The sequence below is a fragment of the Haemorhous mexicanus genome (assembly GCF_027477595.1).
Source record: "Haemorhous mexicanus isolate bHaeMex1 chromosome 35 unlocalized genomic scaffold, bHaeMex1.pri SUPER_35_unloc_3, whole genome shotgun sequence".
NCBI classification, from domain to species: Eukaryota; Metazoa; Chordata; class Aves; order Passeriformes; family Fringillidae; genus Haemorhous; species Haemorhous mexicanus.
The window spans coordinates 32,551-55,605 of record NW_026775989.1 but is presented as its reverse complement, the minus strand read 5'-3'; the positions used below and the strand labels follow the sequence as shown (position 1 = coordinate 55,605).

The following is a 23,055-nucleotide window of genomic DNA, read 5'->3' as shown; positions in this document are numbered from 1 at the left end:
TCCAGGCTCAGCTCTGGGTCGTCCAAGGTTTAATTTTGGGGTGGGGGCTCCCCTTTTCTCTCAGGGACCCCTCAGAAGTGCTCGGGGACGGTGTTGAGGGCGTCGGCCGCCGTGCGGTTGATGTCGACGTTCTGGGGGGGTGAAAATGGGGGGTTTTGGGGGGGGTCTCCCCAAAATTTAACCCCCTCCTCGGTTTATGGGGGGGTTCATGAGGGTCTGCACCCTGGTTTTGGGGTGGATTTGGGGAGGGGGGCTCTCACCTGGGGTCGTGCCCGGTGGGTGTTGACGGCCTCGATGTTGAGGAAAATGGACTCGACCTCGCAGCCTGTGCTCGGGGAGGGAGGGAGGAATGGGGGGGCTGTCCCCAGTTTGGGGGGGCTGTCCCCAGTTTGGGGGGGCTGTCCCCAATTTGGGGGGGCTGTCCCCAATTTGGGGTGTGACAGAGAGGGGATAGTCCCCATTTTGGCGGGATTGTCCCCATTTTGGGGTGTGACGTGGGGGGCTGTCCCTGTTTTGGGGGAACAGTCCATTTTTGGGGGGGTTGTCCCTGTTTTGGGGTGTGACACAGAGGGACAGTCCCTTTTTGGGGGGATTGTCCCTGTTTTGAGGGGGTTTGTTCTCATTTTGGGGGGATTGTCCCCATTTTGGGGTGGCACACAGGGGGACAGTCCTGTTTTGGGGGATTGTCCCTGTTTTGGGGTGTGACACAAGGGGGGACAGTCCCCATTTTGGGGGGTTGATCCCATTTTGGGGGGATTGTCCCCATTTTGGGGGAGTTGTCCCTTTTTAGGGGGATTGATCCCATTTTGGGGTGTGACATGGGGGGATTGTCCCCATTTTGGGGAGATTGTCTCTTTTTGGGATGTGACATGGGGGGATTGTCCCTGTTTTGGGGGGATTGTCCCTGTTTTGGGGTGTGACACTGGGGGATTGTCACCATTTTGGGGGAATTGTCCCTTTTTGGGGGGTTGATCCCATTTTGGGGGGATTGTCCCCATTTTGGGGGAGTTGTCCCTTTTTGGGGGGATTGATCCCATTTTGGGATGTGACAATGGGGGATTGTCCCCATTTTGGGGGAATTGTCCCTTTTTGGGGGATTGTCTCTGTTTTGGGATGTGACAATGGGGGATTGTCCCCATTTTGGGGGGGTTGATCCCATTTTGGGGGGATTGTCCCCGTTTTGGGGTGTGACACAAGGGGACAGTCCCTTCTTTGGGGGAGCTGTCCCTTTTTGGGGTATTGTCCCCATTTTGGGGTGGGACACAGGGGGACTGTCCCAATTTTGGGGGGGTTGATCCCATTTTGGGGGGATTGTCCCTGTTTTGGGGTGGGACATGGGGGGATTGTCCCTATTTTGAGAGGACAGTTCCTTTTTGGGGGGATTGTCCCCAATTTGGGGTGTGACACAGAGGGGACAGTCCCTTTTTGGGGGGATTGTCCCCAATTTGGGGTGTGACACAGAGGGGACAGTCCCTTTTTGGGTGGAATTGTCCCCAATTCGGGGTGGGACACAGAGGGGACAGTCCCTTTTTGGGGGGATTGTCCCCATTTTGGGGTGTGACACAGAGGGGACAGTCCCTTTTTGGGGGGATTGTCCCCAATTTGGGGTGTGACACAGAGGGGACAGTCCCTTTTTGGGTGGAAATGTCCCCAATTCGGGGTGTGACACAGAGGGGACAGTCCCTTTTTGAGGGGATTGTCCCCAATTTGGGGTGTGACACAGAGGGGACAGTCCCTTTTTAGGGGGATTGTCCCCAATTTGGGGTGTGACACAGAGGGGACAGTCCCTTTTTGGGGTGCCACCCCCCACTCACCGTAGGCCACGGGGGTCAGCTTGAGCACCGTGTGCAGGGGACACTTGAGGTAGGGCAGCTCATCTGGGTGAGTGGATGAAGAGACACCAGGTGGGCACAGCAGCTCTAGGCTGTCCCCAGGTGTCCCCTTGGCTGTCCCCAGGTGTCCCCAAGGCCTCACCTGCGCTCTTATCCAGGAAATAAGCCAGCAAGCAGCGCATGACAGCTTGGTGACAAATCACCAGAACGTTCTCCTGCCTCTCCAGCTCCATGATCACCGGCTCCAGGCGCTGCACCAGGTCCTCGTAGGACTGGGGAGGGGGTTCAGGGGGTCCCCAGAGCATTTTTGGGGGGTTTCAGGGGGGTTTTTGGGGGGTTTTTTGGGGGGGTACCTCGCCCTTGGGGTAGCGGTAGCGGTATTTGTCCTGGTCCCTCAGCGCCAGCTCCTTGGGGTAACGCTCCTGGATCTCCTCGTAGGTCATCTCCTCACACACGCCCTGGGCAGCGCGGGGTTAACACCCACCGCCCCAAACGGCCCCAGAAGGACCCCAAACGGCCACAAAATGACCCCAAACAGCCCCAAAATGACCCCAAACAGCCCCAGAATGGCCCCAAACAGCCCCAAAATGGCCCCAAACAGCCCCAGAATGACCCCAAATGGCCCCAAAATGACCCCAAACGGCCACAAAATGGCCCCAAACAGCCCCAGAATGACCCCAAATGGCCCCAAAATGACCCCAAACGGCCACAAAATGGCCCCAAACAGCCCCAGAATGACCCCAAACGGCCCCAGAATGACCCCAAACAGCCCCAAAATGGCCCCAAACGGCCCCAAAATGGCCCCAAATGGCCCCAGAATGACCCCAAACGGCCCCAGAATGGCCCCAAACGGCCCCAAAATGACCCCAAACGGCCACAAAATGGCCCCAAACAGCCCCAGAATGACCCCAAACGGCCCCAAAATGACCCCAAACGGCCCCAAAAGTACCACAAACGGACCCAAAATGACCCCAAACAGCCCCAAAAGGACCCCAAACAGCCCCAGAATGGCCCCAAACAGCCCCAGAATGACCCCAAACAGCCCCAGAATGGCCCCAAACGGCCCCAGAATGGCCCCAAACGGCCCCAAAATGACCCCAAATGGCCCCAAATGGCTCCAAAATAACCCCAAATGGCCCCAAAAGGACCACAGATGGCTCCAGAATGACCCCAAACGGCCCCAAAATGACCCCAAGTGGCCCCAAATGGCTCCAAAATGACCCCAAATGGCCCCAGAATGGCCCCAAACGGCCCCAAAATGGCCCCAAAACGGCCCCAAAAGTACCACAAACGGCCCCAGAATGGCCCCAAACAGCCCCAGAATGGCCCCAAACAGCCCCAAAATGGCCCCAAACAGCCCCAAAATGGCCTCAAACGGCCCCAGAATGACCCCAAACGGCCCCAAAATGGCCCCAAACAGCCCCAGAATGACCCCAAACGGCCCCAAAATGACCCCAAACGGCCCCAAAATGGCCCCAAACAGCCCCAAAATGACCCCAAACAGCCCCAGAATGACCCCAAACAGCCCCAAAATGGCCCCAAACGGCCCCAGAATGACCCCAAACAGCCCCAAAATGGCCCCAAACAGCCCCAGAATGACCCCAAATGGCCACAAAATGGCACCAAACAGCCCCAGAATGACCCCAAATGGCCCCAAATGGCTCCAAAATGACCCCAAACAGCCCCAGAATGACCCCAAACAGCCCCAAAATGACCCCAAACAGCCCCAGAATGGCCCCAAACAGCCCCAAAATGGCCCCAAACAGCCCCAGAATGACCCCAAATGGCCCCAAAATGACCCCAAACGGCCACAAAATGGCCCCAAACAGCCCCAGAATGACCCCAAACGGCCCCAGAATGACCCCAAACAGCCCCAAAATGGCCCCAAACGGCCCCAAAATGGCCCCAAATGGCCCCAGAATGACCCCAAACGGCCCCAGAATGGCCCCAAACGGCCCCAGAATGGCCCCAAACGGCCCCAAAATGACCCCAAACGGCCACAAAATGACCCCAAATGGCCCCAAATGGCTCCAAACAGCCCCAGAATGGCTCCAAACGGCCCCAGAATAGCCCCAAACGGCCCCAAAATGGCCCCAAAATGACCCCAAATGGCCCCAAATGGCTCCAAAATGACCACAGATGGCCCCAGACTGATCCCAGTGACCCCAAATCACCCCAGTGCTCCCAGTGCCCCCAAACTGCCCCCAGTGCCCCCAAATGCCCTCAGTGCCCCCATACTGATCCCAGTGACCCCAATGAATCCCAGTGACCCCAAATGGCCCCAAATCACCCCAAAATGACCCCCAGTGCCCCCAAACTGCCCCCAGTGCCCCCAAATGGATTCCAGTGACCCCAAATGGCCCCAAATTACCCCAAAATGACCCCAAATGGCCCCAAATTACCCCAAAATGACCCCAAATGCCCCTAGTGACCCCCAGTGCCCCCAAATGCCCCCAGTGCCCCCAAATGCCCCCAGTGACCCCAAATGGATTTCAGTGACCTCAAATGGCCCCAAATCACCCCAAAATGCCCCCAAATGCCCCCAGTGCCCCCAAACTGACCCCAGTGCCCCCAAACTGACCCCAGTGCCCCCAAATGACCCCAAACTGACCCCCAGTGACCCCCAATGCCCCCAGTGCCCCCAAATGGCCCCAAATCACCCCCAAATGACCCCAAATGGCCCCAAATGTCCCCCAGAGCCCCATAATGCCCCCAATGCCCCCCAAATACCCCAAATGCCCCCTAGTGCCCCCAAATGACCCCAGTGCCCCCAAACAGACCTCAGTGCCCCCAAATGACCCCAAATGACCCCAAACTGACCCCAGTGACCCCCAGTGCCCCCCAATGCCCCCAGTGCCCCCCAGAGCCCCATAATGCCCCCAATGCCCCCCAAATACCCCAAATGCCCCCTAGTGCCCCCAAATGAACCCAGTGCCCCCCAATGCCCCCAAATGGCCCCAAATGCCCCCAGTGACCCCAAATCACCCCAAAATGACCCCAAATGACCCCAGTGCCCCCAAACTGACCCCAGTGACCCCAAACTGACACCAGTGACCCCAAATGGCCCCAAATCACCCCAAAATGATCCCAGTGCCCCCCCAATGCCCCCAAATCACCCCCAAATCACCCCAAATGACCCCAGTGACCCCCAAATCACCCCCAAATGCCCCCCAGAGCCCCATAATGCCCCCAATGTCCCCCAAATACCCCAAATGCCCCCCAGTGCCCCCAGATGCCCCCAGTGACCCCAATGCCCCCAGTGACCCCAAATGCCCCCAAATGACCCCAAACTGACCCCAGTGACCCCCAGTGCCCCCCAATGCCCCCAGTGCCCCCCAGAGCCCCATAATGCCCCCAATGCCCCCAAATACCCCAAATGCCCCCTAGTGCCCCCAAATGACCCCAGTGCCCCCAATGCCCCCAAATGCCCCCAGTGACCCCAAATGACCCCAAATCACCCCAAAATGACCCCAAATGACCCCAGTGCCCCCAAACTGACCCCAGTGACCCCAAACTGACACCAGTGACCCCAAATGGCCCCAAATCACCCCAAAATGATCCCAGTGCCCCCCCAATGCCCCCAAATCACCCCCAAATCACCCCAAATGACCCCAGTGACCCCCAAATCACCCCCAAATGCCCCCCAGAGCCCCATAATGCCCCCAATGTCCCCCAAATATCCCAAATGCCCCCAGTGCCCCCAAATGCCCCCAAATGGCCCCAAATGCCCCCAGTGACCCCAAATGCCCCCAAATGACCCCAAACTGACCCCAGTGACCCCCAGTGCCCCCCAATGCCCCCAGTGCCCCCCAGAGCCCCATAATGCCCCCAATGCCCCCCAAATACCCCTAGTGCCCCCAAATGACCCCAGTGCCCCCAATGCCCCCAAATGCCCCCAGTGACCCCAAATGACCCCAAATCACCCCCAAATGACCCCAGTGACCCCCAAATGCCCCCAAACTGACCCCAGTGCCCCCAAATGGCCCCAAATCACCCCCAAACCCCCCAAATGGCCCCAAATCACCCCCAAATGACCCCAAATCACCCCCAAATGCCCCCCAGAGCCCCCGGGCAGCCCCGTCTCACGGCGTCGATCTCGTTGAGCGCCTTCCACTGCTCGTAGGGCACGCCCAGCGCGGCGGCCGTCTGCGCGCTCCTGCGCAGGTGGCTCGTCCACACCTTGAGCGCGGGGATGCGCTGGCTGCGGATGAACTGCGCCAGCGCCCGCGCGTACTGCGGGCAGGGACACGGGGACACTGCCAGGTGGGGCTCGGCACCGGGGTCCCAGCAGGGGGCATCCCCACCAGGTGTGTCCTCACCTGGCTCTGACCTCAGCTGTTCCCCTTGAAGGGACATCCCCACAGGTGTGTCCCCACAAGGTGACCTCACCTGTTCCCCATGAGGTGACATCCCCCCCCAGGTGTGTCCTCACCTGGTTGTGACCTCACCTGTTCCCCATGAGGGGACATCCCCCCAGGTGTGTTCTCACCTGGCTGTGACCTCACCTGTTCCCCTTGAGGGGACATCCCCACAGGTGTGTCCTCACCTAGCTGTGACCTCACCTGTTCCCCATGAGGGGACATCCCCCCCAGGTGTGTCCCTGCACACCTGGATGGTTCTGACCCCACCTGTTCCCCACAAAGGGACATCCCCCCCAGGTGTGTCCTCACCTGGCTGTGACCCCACCTGTTCCCCATGAGGGGACATCCCCCCCAGGTGTGTCCTCACCTGGCTGTGACCTCACCTGTTCCCCTTGAAGGGACATCCCCCACCGGGTGTGTCCTCACCTGGCTGTGACCTCACTTGTTCGCCATGAGGGGACATCCCCCAGGTGTGTCCTCACCTGGCTGTGACCTCAGCTGTTCCCCATGAGGGGACATCCCCCCCAGGTGTGTCCCTGCACACTTGGATGGTTCTGACCCCACCTGGTACCTGCAGGGGGACATCCCCACATCCCCCAGGTGTGTCCCTGCAGGTTGAGCTGGCTGTGACCCCACCTGTTGCCCACAAGGTGACATCCCCCAGGTGTGTCCCCACAAGGTGACCTGGCTGTGACTCCACCGGTTCCCCACCAAGGGACATCCCCTAGGTGTGTCCCTGCACACCTGGATGGTTCTGACCTCACCTGTTCCCCATGAGGGGACATCCCTTCATCTCCCAGGTGTGTCCCTGTACACCTGGCTGTGACCTCACCTGTTCCCCATGAGGGGACATCCCCACCAGGTGTGTCCTCACCTGGCTGTGACCTCACTTGTTCCCCTTGAGGGGACATCCCCTCCAGGTGTGTCCTCACCTGGCTGTGACCCCACCTGTTTCCCATGAAGGGACATCCCTTCACCTCCCAGGTGTGTCCCTGTACACGTGGCTGTGACCTCACCTGTTCCCCATGAGGGGACATCCCCCCTCAGGTGTGTCCTCACCTGGCTGTGACCCCACCTGTTCCCCTTGAGGGGACATCCCCCCAGGTGTGTCCTCACCTGGCTCTGGGGTCAGTGCTGACCCATCTCTGACCCCATCTGTTCCCCATGAGGGGCCATCCCCACAGGTGTGTCCCCACAAGGTGACCTCACCTGTTCCCCATGAGGGGACATCCCCTCCAGGTGTGTCCTCACCTGGCTCTGGGGTCAGTGCTGACCTGGCTTTGACCCCACCTGATAGCCACCAGGTGACATCCCCCAGGTGTGTCCCCACCTGCAGTCCCTGAGGTGACAGCCCCAAGTCCCCCCCAGTGCGGCCGCGCAGGTTGAGCTGGCTCTGACCCCCTGAACCCCACCTGTTCCCACCAGGTGACATCCCCCAGGTGTGTCCCTGTCCCCACCAGGTGACATCCCCCAGGTGTGTCCCTGCCCCCACCAGGTGACATCCCCCAGGTGTGTCCATGTCCCCACCTGTTCCCCCCGAGGGTACAGCGCCGAGTCGCCGCCGATGCGGCCGCGCAGGTTGAGCTGGCTCTGCCCCCTGCCCCCCACCAGGTGACATCCCCCAGGTGTGTCCCTGTCCCCACCTGTTCCCCACCAGGTGACATCCCCCAGGTGTGTCCCTGCCCCCACCAGGTGACATCCCCCAGGTGTGTCCCTGTCCCCCACCAGGTGACATCCCCCAGGTGTGTCCCTGTCCCCACCAGGTGACATCCCCCAGGTGTGTCCCTGTCCCTACCTGTTCCCCCCGAGGGGACAGCGCCGAGTCGCCGCCGATGCGGCCGCGCAGGTTGAGCTGGCTCTGCTCCCCACCAGGTGACATCCCCCAGGTGTGTCCCTGCCCCCACCAGGTGACATCCCCCAGGTGTGTCCCTACCCCCACCAGGTGACATCCCCCAGGTGTGTCCCTGCCCCCACCAGGTGACATCCCCCAGGTGTGTCCCCACCTGTTCCCCCCGAGGGGACAGCGCCGAGTCGCCGCCGATGCGGCCGCGCAGGTTGAGCTGGCTCTGCCCCCTGCCCCCCACCAGGTGACATCCCCCAGGTGTGTCCCTGCCCCCACCAGGTGACATCCCCCAGGTGTGTCCCTGTCCCCACCAGGTGACATCCCCCAGGTGTGTCCCTGTCCCCACCAGGTGACATCTCCCAGGTGTGTTCCTGTCCCCACCTGTTCCCCACCAGGTGACATCCCCCAGGTGTGTCCCTACAGGTTGAGCTGGCTCTGCCCCCCACCAGGGGACATCCCCCAGGTGTGTCCCTACCCCCACCAGGTGACATCCCCCAGGTGTGTCCCTGTCCCCACCTGTTCCCCCCGAGGGGACAGCGCCGAGTCGCCGCCGATGCGGCCGCGCAGGTTGAGCTGGCTCTGCCCCCCACCAGGTGACATCCCCCAGGTGTGTCCCTGTCCCCACCTGTTCCCCCCGAGGGGACAGCGCCGAGTCGCCGCCGATGCGGCCGCGCAGGTTGAGCTGGCTCTGCCCCCTGAACCCCACCAGGTGACATCCCCCAGGTGTGTCCCTGTCCCCACCAGGTGACATCCCCCAGGTGTGTTTCTGTCCCCACCTGTTCCCCACCAGGTGACATCCCCCAGGTGTGTCCTTGCCCCCACCAGGTGACATCCCCCAGGTGTGTCCCCACCTGTTTCCCCCGAGGGGACAGCGCCGAGTCGCCGCCGATGCGGCTGCGCAGGTTGAGCTGGCTCTGCCCCCTGCCCCCGACCAGGTGACATCCCCCAGGTGTGTCCCTGTCCCCACCTGTTCCCCACCAGGTGACATCCCCCAGGTGTGTCCCTGTCCCCACCAGGTGACATCCCCCAGGTGTGTTCCTGTCCCCACCTGTTCCCCACCAGGTGACATCCCCCAGGTGTGTCCCTACAGGTTGAGCTGGCTCTGCCCCTCACCAGGTGACATCCCCCAGGTGTGTCCCTGCCCCCACCAGGTGACATCCCCCAGGTGTGTTCCTGTCCCCACCTGTTTCCCACCAGGTGACATCCCCCAGGTGTGTCCCTACAGACTGAGCTGGCTCTGCCCCCCACCAGGTGACATTCCCCAGGTGTGTCCCCACCTGTTTCCCCCGAGGGGACAGCGCTGAGTCGCCCCCAATGCGGCCGCGCAGGTTGAGCTGGCTCTGCCCCCCTTAACCCCACCAGGTGACATCCCCCAGGTGTGTCCCTACAGGTTGAGCTGGCTCTGCCCCCCACCAGGTGACATCCCCCAGGTGTGTCCCTGCCCCCACCAGGTGACATCCCCCAGGTGTGTCCCTGTCCCCACCTGTTCCCCCCGAGGGGACAGCGCCGAGTCGCCCCTGATGCGGCCGCGCAGGTTGAGCTGGCTCTGCCCCCTGCCCCCCACCAGGTGACATCCCCCAGGTGTGTCCCTACAGGTTGAGCTGGCTCTGCCCCTCACCAGGTGACATCCCCCAGGTGTGTCCCCACCTGTTCCCCCCGAGGGGACAGCGCCGAGTCGCCGCCGATGCGGCCGCGCAGGTTGAGCTGGCTCTGCTCCCTGAACCCCACCTGTTCCCCACCAGGTGACATCCCCCAGGTGTGTCCCTGCCCCCACCAGGTGACATCCCCCAGGTGTGTCCCTGTCCCCACCAGGTGACATCCCCCAGGTGTGTCCCTGTCCCCACCAGGTGACATCCTCCCAGGTGTGTCCCTGCCCCCCACCAGGTGACATCCCCCAGGTGTGTCCCTGCCCCCACCAGGTGACATCCCCCAGGTGTGTCCCTGTCCCCACCAGGTGACATCCCCCAGGTGTGTCCCTGTCCCCACCAGGTGACATCCCCCAGGTGTGTCCCTGTCCCCACCAGGTGACATCCTCCCAGGTGTGTCCCTGCCCCCCACCAGGTGACATCCCCCAGGTGTGTCCCTGTCCCCACCAGGTGACATCCCCCAGGTGTGTCCCCACCTGTTTCCCCCGAGGGGACAGCGCCGAGTCGCCGCCGATGCGGCCGCGCAGGTTGAGCTGGCTCTGCCCCCCACCAGGTGACATCCCCCAGGTGTGTCCCTGTCCCCACCTGTTTCCCACCAGGTGACATCCCCCAGGTGTGTCCCTGTCCCCACCAGGTGACATCCCCCAGGTGTGTCCCCACCTGTTCCCTCCGAGGGGACAGCGCCGAGTCGCCGCCGATGCGGCCGTGCAGGTTGAGCTGGCTCTGCCCCCTGCCCCCCACCAGGTGACATCCCCCAGGTGTCCCCACCTGTTCCCCCCGAGGGGACAGCGCCGAGTCGCCGCTGATGCGGCCGCGCAGGTTGAGCTGGCTCTGCTCCCCACCAGGTGACATCCCCCAGGTGTGTCCCTGTCTCCACCAGGTGACATCCCCCAGGTGTGTCCCTGCCCCCACCAGGTGACATCCCCCAGGTGTGTCCCTGTCCCCACCAGGTGACATTCCCCAGGTGTGTCCCTACAGGCTGAGCTGGCTCTGCCCCCTGCCCCCCACCAGGTGACATTCCCCAGGTGTGTCCCTACAGGTTGAGCTGGCTCTGCCCCCCACCAGGTGACATCCCCCAGGTGTGTCCCCACCTGTTCCCCCCGAGGGGACAGCGCCGAGTCGCCGCCGATGCGGCCGCGCAGGTTGAGCTGGCTCTCGCCGTGGCGGCTCAGGTAGATGGTCCTGGGCGTGACGTGGATGTTCATCAGGTAGTACACCGTGCGGCTCTGCACGTGGCCCTGCACGCGGTTGGCCAGGTACCGCACGCCCACGTCGAAGATCTTGATGTAGGACAGGTGGCTGGGGGGGGAAATCATCGAAATTTGGCAAAATTCAGTGAAATTCGGCAAAATGCGGCAAAATTCGGCGAATCGGGGAATTTGGGAAATGTGGGATGGGCAGGATTGATAAAATCGGGGAATTTGGGAAATCAGTGAGTTTGTAAAATCAGGGAATTTGGGAAATCAGTGAGTTTGTAAAATTGGGGAATTTGGGAAATCAGTGAGTTTGTAAAATTGGGGAATTTGGGAAATCAGTAAGTTCATCAAATCAGGGAATTTGGGAAATGTGGGATTGAGAGGATTGAGAAAATCGGGGAATTTGGGAAATCAGTGAATTCAGCAAATCAGGGAATTTGGGAAATGTGGGATTGACGGGATTGAGAAAATCGGGGAATTTGGAAAATCAGTGAATTTGTAAAATCGGGGAATTTGGGAAATCCGAGATTGACAGAATTGAGAAAACTGGGGAATTTGGGAAATGTGGGATTGACAGGATTGAGAAAATCGGGGAATTTGGGAAATCAGTGAATTTGTAAAATTGGGGAATTTGGGAAATCAGTGAATTTGTAAAATCGAGGAATTTGGGAAATCAGTGAATTGATAAAATCGAGGAATTTGGGAAATCAGTGAGTTCATCAAATCAGGGAATTTGGGAAATCAGTGAATTTGTAAAATCGGGGAATTTGGGAAATCAGTGAATTCAGCAAATCAAGGAATTTGGGAAATGTGGGATTGACAGGATTGAGAAAATCAGGGAATTTGGGAAATCAGTGAGTTTGTAAGATTGGGGAATTTGGGAAATCAGTGAATTTGTAAAATTGGGGAATTTGGGAAATCAGCGAATTGATAAAATCGGGGAATTTGGGAAATCAGTGAGTTTGTAAAATTGGGGAATTTGGGAAATCAGTGAGTTTGTAAAATCGGGGAATTTGGGAAATCAGTGAATTCAGCAAATCAGAGAGTTTGGGAAATGTGGGATTGAGAGGATTGAGAAAATTGGGGAATTTGGGAAATCAGTGAATTCATCAAATCAGGGAATTTGGGAAATCTGAGATTGGCAGAGTTTAGAAAATCAGGGAATTTGGGAAATCTGAGATTGACAGAATTGAGAAAATTGGGGGATTTGGGGAATGTGGGATTGACAGAATTGAGAAAACTGGGAATTTGAGAAATCAGTGAATTTGGAAAATCGGGGAATTTGGGAAATCAGTGAATTCATCAAATCGGGGAATTTGGGAAATGTGGGATTGACAGGATTGAGAAAATCGGGGAATTTGGGAAATCAGTGAATTCATCAAATCAGGGAATTTGGAAAATCGGAGATTGAGAGGATTGAGAAAATCAGGGAATTTGGGAAATGTGGGATTGACAGAATTTGTAAAATCAGAATTTAGAAAATCAGTGAATTCATCAAATTATTATTAGAATTATTTAGAATAATAATAACAACAATAAATATTATTAGAATTATTTTGGAATATTATTATTATTAGGACTGTTTAGAATAATTGTTATCAGAATGATTTAGAAGAATAATAATAATAATTGGAATTATTTAGAATAATATTATTAATATTAGAATTTTTAGAATCGTTATTATTATCAGAATTATTGAGAGTAATGATTATTATTATTATTAGGATTATTGACAATAATGATTATTATTATTATTATTAGAATTATTGAGAATAATTATTATTATTAGAATTATTTAGAATGATTTAGAATTATTTAGAATCATAATTAATACTAGATTTATTTAGAATAATTATTAGAAATATTTACAATTATTATTAGAATTATTTAGAAACATCATTAATATTAGAATTATTTAGAATAATTATTGTTGTTATTAGAATTGGATTTTAAGTAAGAATTGTTTTAACCCAAGGTGGCCCTGTCACCTGTCCAGCTCCTCCTCCAGGGGCTGCTTTGGGTCTGTCCCCACCCCCCAGGTGGTCCTGTCACCTGTCCAGCTCCTCCTCCAGGGGCTGTCCCCACCCCCCCTGGTGGCCCTGTCACCTGTCCAGCTCCTCCTCCAGGGGCTGCTTTGGGTCTGTCCCCACCCCCCAGGTGGTCCTGTCACCTGTCCAGCTCCTCCTCCAGGGGCTGTCCCCACCCCCTGGTGGCCCTGGTGGCCCTGTCACCTGTCCAGCTCCTCCTCCAGGGGCTGCTTTGGGTCTGTCCCCACCCCCCTGGTGGCCCTGGTGGCCCTGTCACCTGTTCAGCTGGTTGTCCAGGGGCTGGTTTGGGTTTGTCCCCACCCCCCAGGTGGCCCTGGTGGCCGTGTCACCTATCCAGGGGCTGTCCCCACCCCCTGGTGGCCCTGGTGGCCCTGTCACCTGTCCAGCTCCTCGTCCAGGGGCTGGTTTGGGTTTGTCCCCACCCCCTGGTGGCCCTCGTGGCCCTGGTGGCAGTGTCACCTGTCCAGCTGGTTGTCCAGGGGTTCATAGGTGACCCTGGTGGCAGTGTCACCTGTCCAGGGGCTCTTTCTGTTTGTCCCCACCCCCTGGGTGGCCCTGGTGGCCCTGTCACCTGTCCAGCTCCTTGTCCAGGGGCTGGTTTGGGTTTGTCCCCCCCCCGGGTGGCCCTGGTGGCCCAGGTGGCAGTGTCACCTGTCCAGCTGGTCGTCCAGGGGCTCGTAGGTGGCCTTGTAGCACTCGATGCGCTGCAGGAAATCGGCCACGGCCTCGTCCTGCGCCCGGCCCCGATAGTCGGGGCTGCTCAGCTTCACTTGCTGGGGGGGAGGGGTTGGGGGGGCACGGGGGGCTCAGCCCAGCCCCCCAGACCCAATTGTCACCTCCAGGTCCCCATTGTCACCTCCAGGCCCCCATTGTCACCTCCAGGCCCCCATTGTCACCTCCATGTCCCCATTGTCACCCCCAGGCTTCAACTGTCACCTCCAGGCCCCAATTGTCACCTCCATTTCCCCGTTGTCACCTCCAGGCTTCAATTGTCACCTCCAGGCCCCAGTTGTCACCTCTATTTCCCCGTTGTCACCTCCAGGCCCCCATTGTCACCTTTAGGCCTCAATTGTCACCTCCCAGCCCCTATTGTCACCTCCATGTCCCCATTTTCACCTCCCAGCCCCTGCTGTCACCTCCAGGCCCCCATTGTCACCTCCCAGCCCCTGCTGTCACCTCCAGGCCCCCACTGTCACCTCCAGGTCCCTATTGTCACCTTTAGACCTCAATTGTCACCTCCCAGCCCCCATTGTCACCTCCGTGTCCCCATTGTCACCTCCCAGCCCCTGCTGTCACCTCCAGGCCCCCACTGTCACCTCCATGTCCCCGCTGTCACCTCCAGGCCTCAACTGTCACCTTTAGGCCTCAATTGTCACCTCCATGTCCCCGCTGTCCCCTCCAGGTCTCTGTTGTCACCCCTAGGCTTCAATTGTCATCTCCATTTCCCCATTGTCACCTCCAGGTCCCAGCTGTCACCTCCCATTCCCTGCTGTCACCTCCAGGCCTCAATTGTCACCTCCAGGTCCCTGTTGTCACCTCCCAGTCCCAGCTGTCACTTCCATGTCCCAGCTGTCACCTCCATGTCCCTCTTGTCACCTCCTGGCACCAATTGTCACCTCCAGGTCTTTGTTGTCACCTTCAGGTCCCAGTTGTCACCTTCCGCCCTCAGTTGTCACCTCCAGGTCTCAGCTGTCCCCTCCAGGCCTCAATTGTCACCTCCCGCCCCCTGTTGTCACCTCCAGATCCCAGCTGTCACCTCCAGGGCCTTATTGTCACCTCCATTTCCCTGTTGTCACCTCCAGGCCTCAATTGTCACCTCCCAGCCCCAGCTGTCACCTCCATGTCACTGCTGTCACCTCTTGGCTCCAACTGTCACCTCCCAGCCCCGTTGTCACCTCCCAGCCCCCGTTGTCCCCTCCTGTCCCCATTGTCACCTCCTGTCCCCATTGTCACCTCCTGTCCCCATTGTCACCTCCATGTCCCCATTGTCACCTCCTGTCCCCATTGTCACCTCCCAGCCCCCACTGTCACCTCCTCACCTCCCAGCCCCATTGTCACCTCCTGTCCCCATTGTCACCCCTCAGCCCCCAGCTGTCACCTCCCGGCCCCATTGTCACCTCCGTGTCCCCGTTGTCCCCTCCTGTCCCCATTGTCACCTCCGTGTCCCCATTGTCACCCCTCAGCCCCCAGCTGTCACCTCCTGTCCCCGTTGTCACCTCCGTGTCCCGTTGTCCCCTCCTGTCCCCATTGTCACCGCCCCAGGCTCTCACCTTGATGTTCTCCTCGATGATGGTGGGGTCGTCACAGATGGACTCCACAAACAGCACCTGGGGGGGACAGGTGACACCCCCTGCTGTGACACCCCCTGCTGTGACACCCCCGAATCGGTGCCACCACCCCCTCCCCCTGCTGTGACACCCCAGAACTGTCACCCCCCCTGCTGTGACACCCCCGAATTGGTGACAGCATCCCTTCCCCGTGCTGTGACACCCCCAAACGTGTCACCTCCCCCTGCTGTGACACCCCCAAATCAGTGCCACCATCCCCTCCCCCTGCTGTGACCCCCCCAGAACGGTGTCATCACCTGTCCCCATGCTGTGACACCCCCCAAATGGTCACCCCCCCCCGCTGTGACACCCCCAAATTGGTGACACCCCCAGAATGGTGCCACCACCCCCTTCCTGTGCTGTGACACCCCCAAACGTGTCACCTCCCCATGCTGTGGCACCCCAAAATGGTGTCACCACTTGTCCCCATGCTGTGACACCCCCAGAACGGTGGCACCACCCCCTCCCCATGCTATGACACCCCAGAACTGTCACCTCCCTGTAGTGGCACCCCCAAAAGTGTCACCACCCCCCCTGCTGTGACACCCCCAAATTGGTGTCACCTCCTCCCCGTGCTGTGACACCCCTAAATGGGTGCCACCCTCATGTTGTGACACCCCAGAACTGTCACCTCCCCGTGCTGTGACACCCCCAAAATGGTGTCACCACCCCCTCCATGCTGTGACACCCCAAAACTGTCACCTCCCTGTAGTGGCACCCCAAAATCGTGTCCCAGTGTCACCCCCCTCTCCATGCTGTGACACCCCAAAACTGTCACCTCCCCCCTGCTGTGACACCCCCAGTTTGGTGCCACCACCCCCTCCCCATTCTTTGACACCCCAGAACTGTCACCTCCCTGTAGTGGCACCCCCAAAAGTGTCAACCCCCCCTGCTGTGACACCCCCAAAATGGTGACACCCCCATGCTGTGACACCCCTAAATCAGTGCCACCACCCCCCCGTGCTGTGACACCCCAAACTGTCACCTCCCTGTAGTGGCATCCCCAAAAGTGTCACCACCCCCCCTGCTGTGACACCCCCAAACTGGTGTCACCTCCTCCCCATGCTGTGACACCCCAGAACTGTCACCTCCCCATGCTGTGACACCCCCAAAAGTGTCACCCCCCCTGCTGTGACACCCCCAAATTGGTGCCACCTCCCTGTAGTGACACCCCCAAATCAGTGCCACCACCCCCTCCCCGTGCTGTGACACTCCAGAACTGTCACCTCCCTGACTGTGACACCCCCAAATGGTGTCACCACTTTTCCCTGTGACCCCATGCTGTGACACCCCCAGAACGGTGGCACCACCCCCTCCCCATGCTATGACACCCCAGAACTGTCACCTCCCTGTAGTGGCACCCCCAAAAGTGTCACCACCCCCCCTGCTGTGACACCCCCAAATTGGTGTCACCTCCTCCCCGTGCTGTGACACCCCTAAATGGGTGCCACCCTCATGTTGTGACACCCCAGAACTGTCACCTCCCCGTGCTGTGACACCCCCAAAATGGTGTCACCACCCCCTCCATGCTGTGACACCCCAAAACTGTCACCTCCCTGTAGTGGCACCCCAAAATCGTGTCCCAGTGTCACCCCCCTCTCCATGCTGTGACACCCCAAAACTGTCACCTCCCCCCTGCTGTGACACCCCCAGTTTGGTGCCACCACCCCCTCCCCATTCTTTGACACCCCAGAACTGTCACCCCCCCTGCTGTGACACTCCTAAGTTGATGCCACCCTCATGACACCTCAGAACTGTCACCTCCCTGTGCTGTGACACCCCAGAACTGTCACCTCCCTGCTGTGACACCCCCAAATTGGTGCCACCTCCCTGTAGTGACACCCCAAATCAGTGCCACCACCCCCCCCCCGTGCTGTGACACCCCCGGACTGTCACCTCCCTGTAGTGGCACCCCCAAAAGTGTCACCCCCCCCTGCTGTGACACCCCCAAATTGGTGCCACCTCCCTGTAGTGACACCCCCAGAGCAGTGCCACCACCCCCTCCCTGTGCTGTGACACCCCAGAACTGTCACCTCCCTGTAGTGGCACCCCCAAAAGTGTCACCTCCCCCTGCTGTGACACCCCCAATCAGTGCCACCACCCCCCCCCCCGTGCTGTGACACCCCCGGACTGTCACCTCCCTGTAGTGGCACCCCCAAAACTGTCACCTCCCCCTGCTGTGACACCCCCAAAATGGTGACACCCCCCTGCTGTGACACCCCCAAATCAGTGCCACCACCCCTCCCCGTGCTGTGACACCCCAAAACTGGTGACACCACAAAACGGTCACCCTCCCTGCTGTGACACCCCCAAATCAGTGCCACCACCCCCCCGTGCTGTGACACCCCAAACTGTCACCTCCCTGTAGTGGCATCCCCAAAAGTGTCACCCCCCCTGCTGTGACACCCCCAAATTGGTGCCACCTCCCTGTAGTGACACCCCCAGAGCAGTGCCACCACCCCCCCGTGCTGTGACACCCCCGGACTGTCACCTCCCTGACTGTGACACCCCAAATTGGTGTCACCCTCTTGTTGTGACACCCCAGAACTGTCACCTCCCTGTAGTGGCACCCCCAAACTGTCACCTCCCCCAAAAGTGTCACCTCCCCCTGCTGTGACACCCCCAAATCCTGTCCCAATGTCACCAACCCCCCCCCCAAATTGCGACACCCCCAAAACTGGGCCAACACCTCTGCAACGACCCCCCCCCAAATCCCCCAGGACCCCCCAAAATCCCTCAGGACCCCTCCCCAAATCCCCCAGGACCCCCCAAATCCCTCAGGACCCCCCCAAACCCCTCAGGACCCCCCAAAACTCCTCGGGACCCCCCAAAATTCCCCCCAAAATCCCTCACGACCCCTCCCCAAACCCCCCAGGACCCCCCAAGCCCCCCAGGACCCCTCCCAAAATCCCTCAAGACCCCCCCCCCCCAAAACTCCTCAGGACCCCCAAAATCCCCCAGGACCCCCCCCAAAACTCCACAGGACCCCCAGAAATTCCCCCAAAATCCCTCAAGACCCCCCCAAAACCCCCCAGGACCCCCCCCCCCAAACCCCCCAGGACCCCCCAAATCCCCCAGGACCCCCCAAAACCCCCCAGGACCCCCCAAAATCCCTCAAGAGCCCCCAAATCCCTCAGGACCCCCCAAAACTCCTCGGGACCCCCCAAAATTCCCCCTAAAATCCCTCAAGACCCCCCCCCCCCCAAAATCCCCCAGGACCCCCCCAAAATCCCTCACGATCCCTCCCCAAACCCCCCAGGACCCCCCAAAACTCCTCGGGACCTCCCAAAATTCCCCCCAAAATCCCTCACGACCCCCCCAAAATCCCTCAGGACCCTCCCCAAATCCCCCAGGACCCCTCAAACTCCCAGGACCCCCCAAAATCCCTCAAGACCCCCCCCAAAACTCCTCAAGACCCCCCCCAAAATTCCCCTCCAAATCCCTCAAGACCTCCCCAAATCCCCCAGGACCCCCCCAAAATTCCCCAGGACCCCCCCCAAACTCCTCAGGACCCCCCAAAATTACCCCCAAAATCCCCCAGGACCCCCCCAGAATTCCCCCTAAAATCCCTCACGACCCCTCCCCAAACCCCCCAGGACCCCCCAAAATCCCCCAGGACCCCTCCCCAAAACTCCTCAGGACCCCCCAAAATTCCCCCCAAAATCCCTCAAGACCCCCCCAAAATCCCTCAAGACCCCCCCAAAACTCCTCGGGACCCCCCAAAATTCCCCCCAAAATCCCTCAAGACCCTCCCCAAAATCCCTCAGGACCCCCCTCAAATCCCCCAGGACCTCTCCCCAAATCCCCCAGGACCCCTCAAACTCCCAGGACCCCCCAAAATCCCTCAAGACCCCCCCCAAAACTCCTCAAGACCCCCCCCAAAATTCCCCTCCAAATCCCTCAAGACCTCCCCAAATCCCTCAGGACCCCCCCAAAATTCCCCAGGACCCCCCCCAAACTCCTCAGGACCCCCCAAAAGTACCCCCAAAATCTCTCAAGACCCCCCCAAAATCCCTCAAGACCCCCCCCCAAAACTCCTCAGGACCCCCCAAATCCCTCAGGACCCCCCCCAAACTCCTCAGGACCCCCCAAAATTACCCCCAAAATCCCCCAGAACCCCCCCAAAATTCCACCTAAAATCCCTCAAGACCCCCCCCAAATCCCCCAGGACCCCCCAAAATTCCCCAGGACCCCCCCAAAATTCCCCCCCAAATCCCCCAGGGCCCCCCAAAATCCCCCAGGACCCCCCCAAAATTCCACCTAAAATCCCTCAAGACCCCCCCCCAAATCCCCCAGGACCCCCCAAAATCCCCCAGGACCCCTCCCCAAAATCCCTCAAGACCTCCCCAAAATCCCTCACGACCCCTCCCCAAACCCCCCAGGACCCCCCCAAAATTCCCCAGGACCCCCCCCAAACTCCTCAGGACCCCCCAAAATTACCCCCAAAATCCCCCAGGACCCCCCCAGAATTCCCCCTAAAATCCCTCACGACCCCTCCCCAAACCCCCCAGGACCCCCCAAACCCCCCAGGACCGCCCCAAAATCCCTCACGACCCCTCCCCAAACCCCCCCAGGACCCCCCAAGCCCCCCAGGACCCCCCCAAAACCCCCCAGCCCCCCCCCAAAATCCCCCACCTTGTACCCGTTTTCCTTGGCGAACTCCAGGATCACGTCCCGCCGCTCCCGCGTGGTGTTGGTGGCATCAAAAACCTTTTGTGAGAAAAAAATTTGGGGGTGCCCCAAAATATTTTGGGGTGAATTTCACCCACGAAAGGCTTAATTATTAATTTTTTAATTAATTTTTTTCATTTCGGGGAGGGGTCTCTCACCGCCACCTGCCCCTCCCCGGAGCTCAGGTAAGTCCGGACATCCTTCAGCGCGGCCAGAGCGCAGTGCCTGAAAATTTTGGGGGGTCCTGAAGGATTTTGGGGGGGGTTCTGGGTCCGACCTCACCCCAAAAACCCCAAAAAACCCCAAAATTTCCCCAAAATTTCCCTTTCTAACCTTCGGATTTCCACCCCCTCGGGGTTATCGTGCCGGAAAAATTCGTAATTTTTATAATCGGGCACAGCTTCCCTGCGGTACTCCCCGACGTTGAACACTGCAAGAGGGGGGATTTGGGGATCAGGAGGGTTTGGGGACCCCCAAAATTTTTGGGGGGACCCCTCCCCACCCCGAAAAGCGGCTGACCTCGCGTGGGGGTGCCGATCCAGTTGAGGTAGCGGGTGAGTTTGCGGGAGATGTAGGTTTTACCTCGGGCAGGTAAACCCACCAGGATCACCATGGTGGGGCAGTTGGTGAACTGTGGCACGCAGGCTGCGGTGGGGAGGGGGCGAAATAAAATTAACAGCGATTTAAAACCCCCCCCCCAAATTTATCCTGAACCCCAAAATTTATCCCGAACCCCCAAATCCCTCCTGAACCCCAAATTTGGGGTGAAAAACCCACCCTGAAAAGGGAAATCCCTGATTTGAGAATCCCTAAAAGTGTTTTTTGGGGGGGGATTTTCCCACTTCTGCCCCCCTCTCAAATTCCGACCCCCCCAGACCTCCCCAATTGCCTTTTGCACCCCCAAACCCATCCTGAACCCCCAAATTCCCTCCTGAACCCCAATTTTGGGGTTAAAAACCCGCCCTGAAAAGGGAAATCTCTGCTCTGAGAACCCCTAAGGGAGCAAGTTTCCCCTTCGTGCCCCCCTCTCAAATTCCGACCCCCCCCCCCAGACCTCCCCAATCGCTTTTTGTACCCCCAAATCCATCCTGAACCCCAAAATTCCCTCCTGAACCCCAATTTTGGGGTGAAAAACCCACCCTGAAAAGGGAAATCCCCCCTCAAGATTTTTATTTTGGGGGGGCTTTTCCCCTCCTCTCAAAGCTGTGCCCCCCCCCTTAAAATTCTGCCCCCCCCAGAATGATCCGATCGAGTTTTGTACCCCCAAATCCCTCCTGCACCCCCAAATCCATCCTGAACCCCAAAATCCCCTCCTGAACCCCAAATTTGGGGTTAAAAACCCGCCCTGAAAAGGGAAATCCCTGCTCTGAGAATCCCTAAAGGTGTTTTTTGGGGGGGGGATTTTTCCCTTCGTGCCCCCCTCTCAAATTCCGACCCCCCCCCAGACCTCCCCAATTGCCTTTTGCCCCCCCAAATCCATCCTGAACCCCAAAATTCCCTCCTGAACCCCAATTTTGGGGTAAAAAACCCGCCCTGAAAAGGGAAATCCCTGATTTGAGAACTCCTAAGGGGGAAGATTTTCCCCTTCGTGCCCCCCTCCTCAAATTCCAACCCCCCCCAGAATTCCCCAATCGCATTCTGCACCCCCAAATCCATCCTGAACCCCAAAATTCCCTCCTGAACCCCAATTTTGGGGTTAAACCCACCTGAAAAGGGAAATCCCCCCCCTAAAGATGATTTTTTTTTTCGGGGGGGGATTTTCCCCCTCCTCTCAAATCTGTGCCCCCCCCTCAAATCCCACCCCCCCAATCTCACTCGAGGGGTACAAAAATTTAAATTTAACCCCTAAATTTATTTTTTTTTCGTGGGGGGGCCCTTATCACCCTCTCCGATGTCGCCGCCCTGTCCCTGCCTCTCCCCTCCCCTTTCGGTGTCGCTGTCGCTGTCTCCCCCCCCCCAAAAAAAATAAATTAAAAATTAAAATTTTCCCCTCCTACCGGGGATTTTGGGGGATTGCTCCTCCATTTTAGGGCGGGGGGGTGTCCGGTGCTCGGTGCCCCCCGGGAAGGTCGCAGGTAACGTTACACCTTGGCTGCCCGCCGGGCTGGGAGGGACCGGGGACAGCGGGGGCCCCCCCCGGGGGGACCGGACCCTGTCACCCCCTGGTGGCATTTCCTGAGACCCCTCCCCCGATTTTTGGGGTCGCAATTTGAGGGGGGGGAAGGATTATCCCCCAAATCCCCCCTCCCCAGCCCCCCCTTTTTTTTTGTGGGGGGGGGTTCTTTGTCCCCCTCCCCTAAATGTGTCACTGCTGTCACTTTGTGTTGGGGGTTGTCCCCAATTTTGGGGTCTTCAGTCCCGCGGATGAAGAAGAAAAGGAGATCGGGACCCCCCTCCCCTCCCCCTCCCCAAAATTATGGGACCCTTCGGACACCCCTGACCCCCCCCGGCCGCTCTGGGGGATCCTCGGTGCCTCGGGGACCCCCCCTCGGTCTGGGGGAACCCCCTGGTCCTGCTCCCCTCCCCCCCCGGGATTCCCCGCTCGTCTCTCCCGGTCCCTCCCCGGTGTCCCCTCGGTGTCCCCCCCCCGGTCCCTCCCCTGGTCCCACCCCCGGTCCCACCCCCCGGTCCCTCCCTCGTGTCTCCCTGGTGTCCCCTCGGTGTCCCCCCAGGTCCTCCCCATGGTCTCACCCCCCGGTGTCCCCCGGTCCCACCCCCGGTCCCTCCTGTGGCCCAACCCCCGGTTCCTCCCCCCGGTGTTCCCCCTGTCCCTCCCTGGTGTCCCCCCGGTCCCTCCCCGGTGTCCCCCCGGTCCCTCCCCGGTGTCTCCCCGGTCCCACCCCCGGTCCCTCCCCGGTGTCTCCCCGGTCCCACCCCCGGTCCCTCCTGTGGCCCAACCCCCGGTTCCTCCCCCCGGTGTCCCCCCGGTCCCTCCCCGGTGTCCCCCCGGTGTCCCCCCGGTCCCTCCCCGGTGTCTCCCCGGTCCCACCCCCGGTCCCTCCCCGGTGTCTCCCCGGTCCCACCCCCGGTCCCTCCTGTGGCCCAACCCCCGGTTCCTCCCCTCGGTGTTCCCCCGGTCCCTCCCTGGTGTCCCCCCGGTGTCCCCCCGGTCCCTCCCCGGTGTCTCCCCG

The 23,055-nt window shown here is 59.4% G+C and overlaps 1 protein-coding gene across 1 annotated transcript; it reads right to left on the bottom strand.

Moving 5' to 3' along the window:
- Positions 1 to 12: 12 nt before the first annotated feature.
- Positions 13 to 22,111, bottom strand: LOC132322722 (6-phosphofructo-2-kinase/fructose-2,6-bisphosphatase-like). Its single transcript, XM_059837425.1, has 14 exons — positions 21,922 to 22,111; positions 20,444 to 20,569; positions 20,258 to 20,354; positions 20,083 to 20,149; positions 19,889 to 19,963; positions 15,197 to 15,253; positions 13,578 to 13,699; positions 10,774 to 10,981; positions 5,919 to 6,065; positions 2,186 to 2,290; positions 1,975 to 2,104; positions 1,815 to 1,877; positions 261 to 325; positions 13 to 131 (listed from the first exon to the last, which is right to left on the bottom strand). Exons 1-14 carry the CDS (start codon positions 22,094 to 22,096, stop codon positions 72 to 74), a joined length of 1,497 nt encoding a protein of 498 aa, XP_059693408.1. The 5' UTR covers positions 22,097 to 22,111; the 3' UTR covers positions 13 to 71.
- Between the last annotated feature and the right edge of the window lie 944 nt (positions 22,112 to 23,055).

Coding starts and splice junctions, on each gene's coding strand:
- LOC132322722 (XM_059837425.1), bottom strand. CDS start 22,096: ATGCCACCAGGGGGTGACAGGGTCCGGTCCCCCCGGGGGGGGCCCCCG. Junction 13,700..15,196: donor TCATCGAGGAGAACATCAAG/GTGAGAGCCTGG, acceptor CCTCCCCCCCAG/CAAGTGAAGCTGAGCAGCCC. Junction 1,878..1,974: donor TTTCCTGGATAAGAGCGCAG/GTGAGGCCTTGG, acceptor CCACTCACCCAG/ATGAGCTGCCCTACCTCAAG.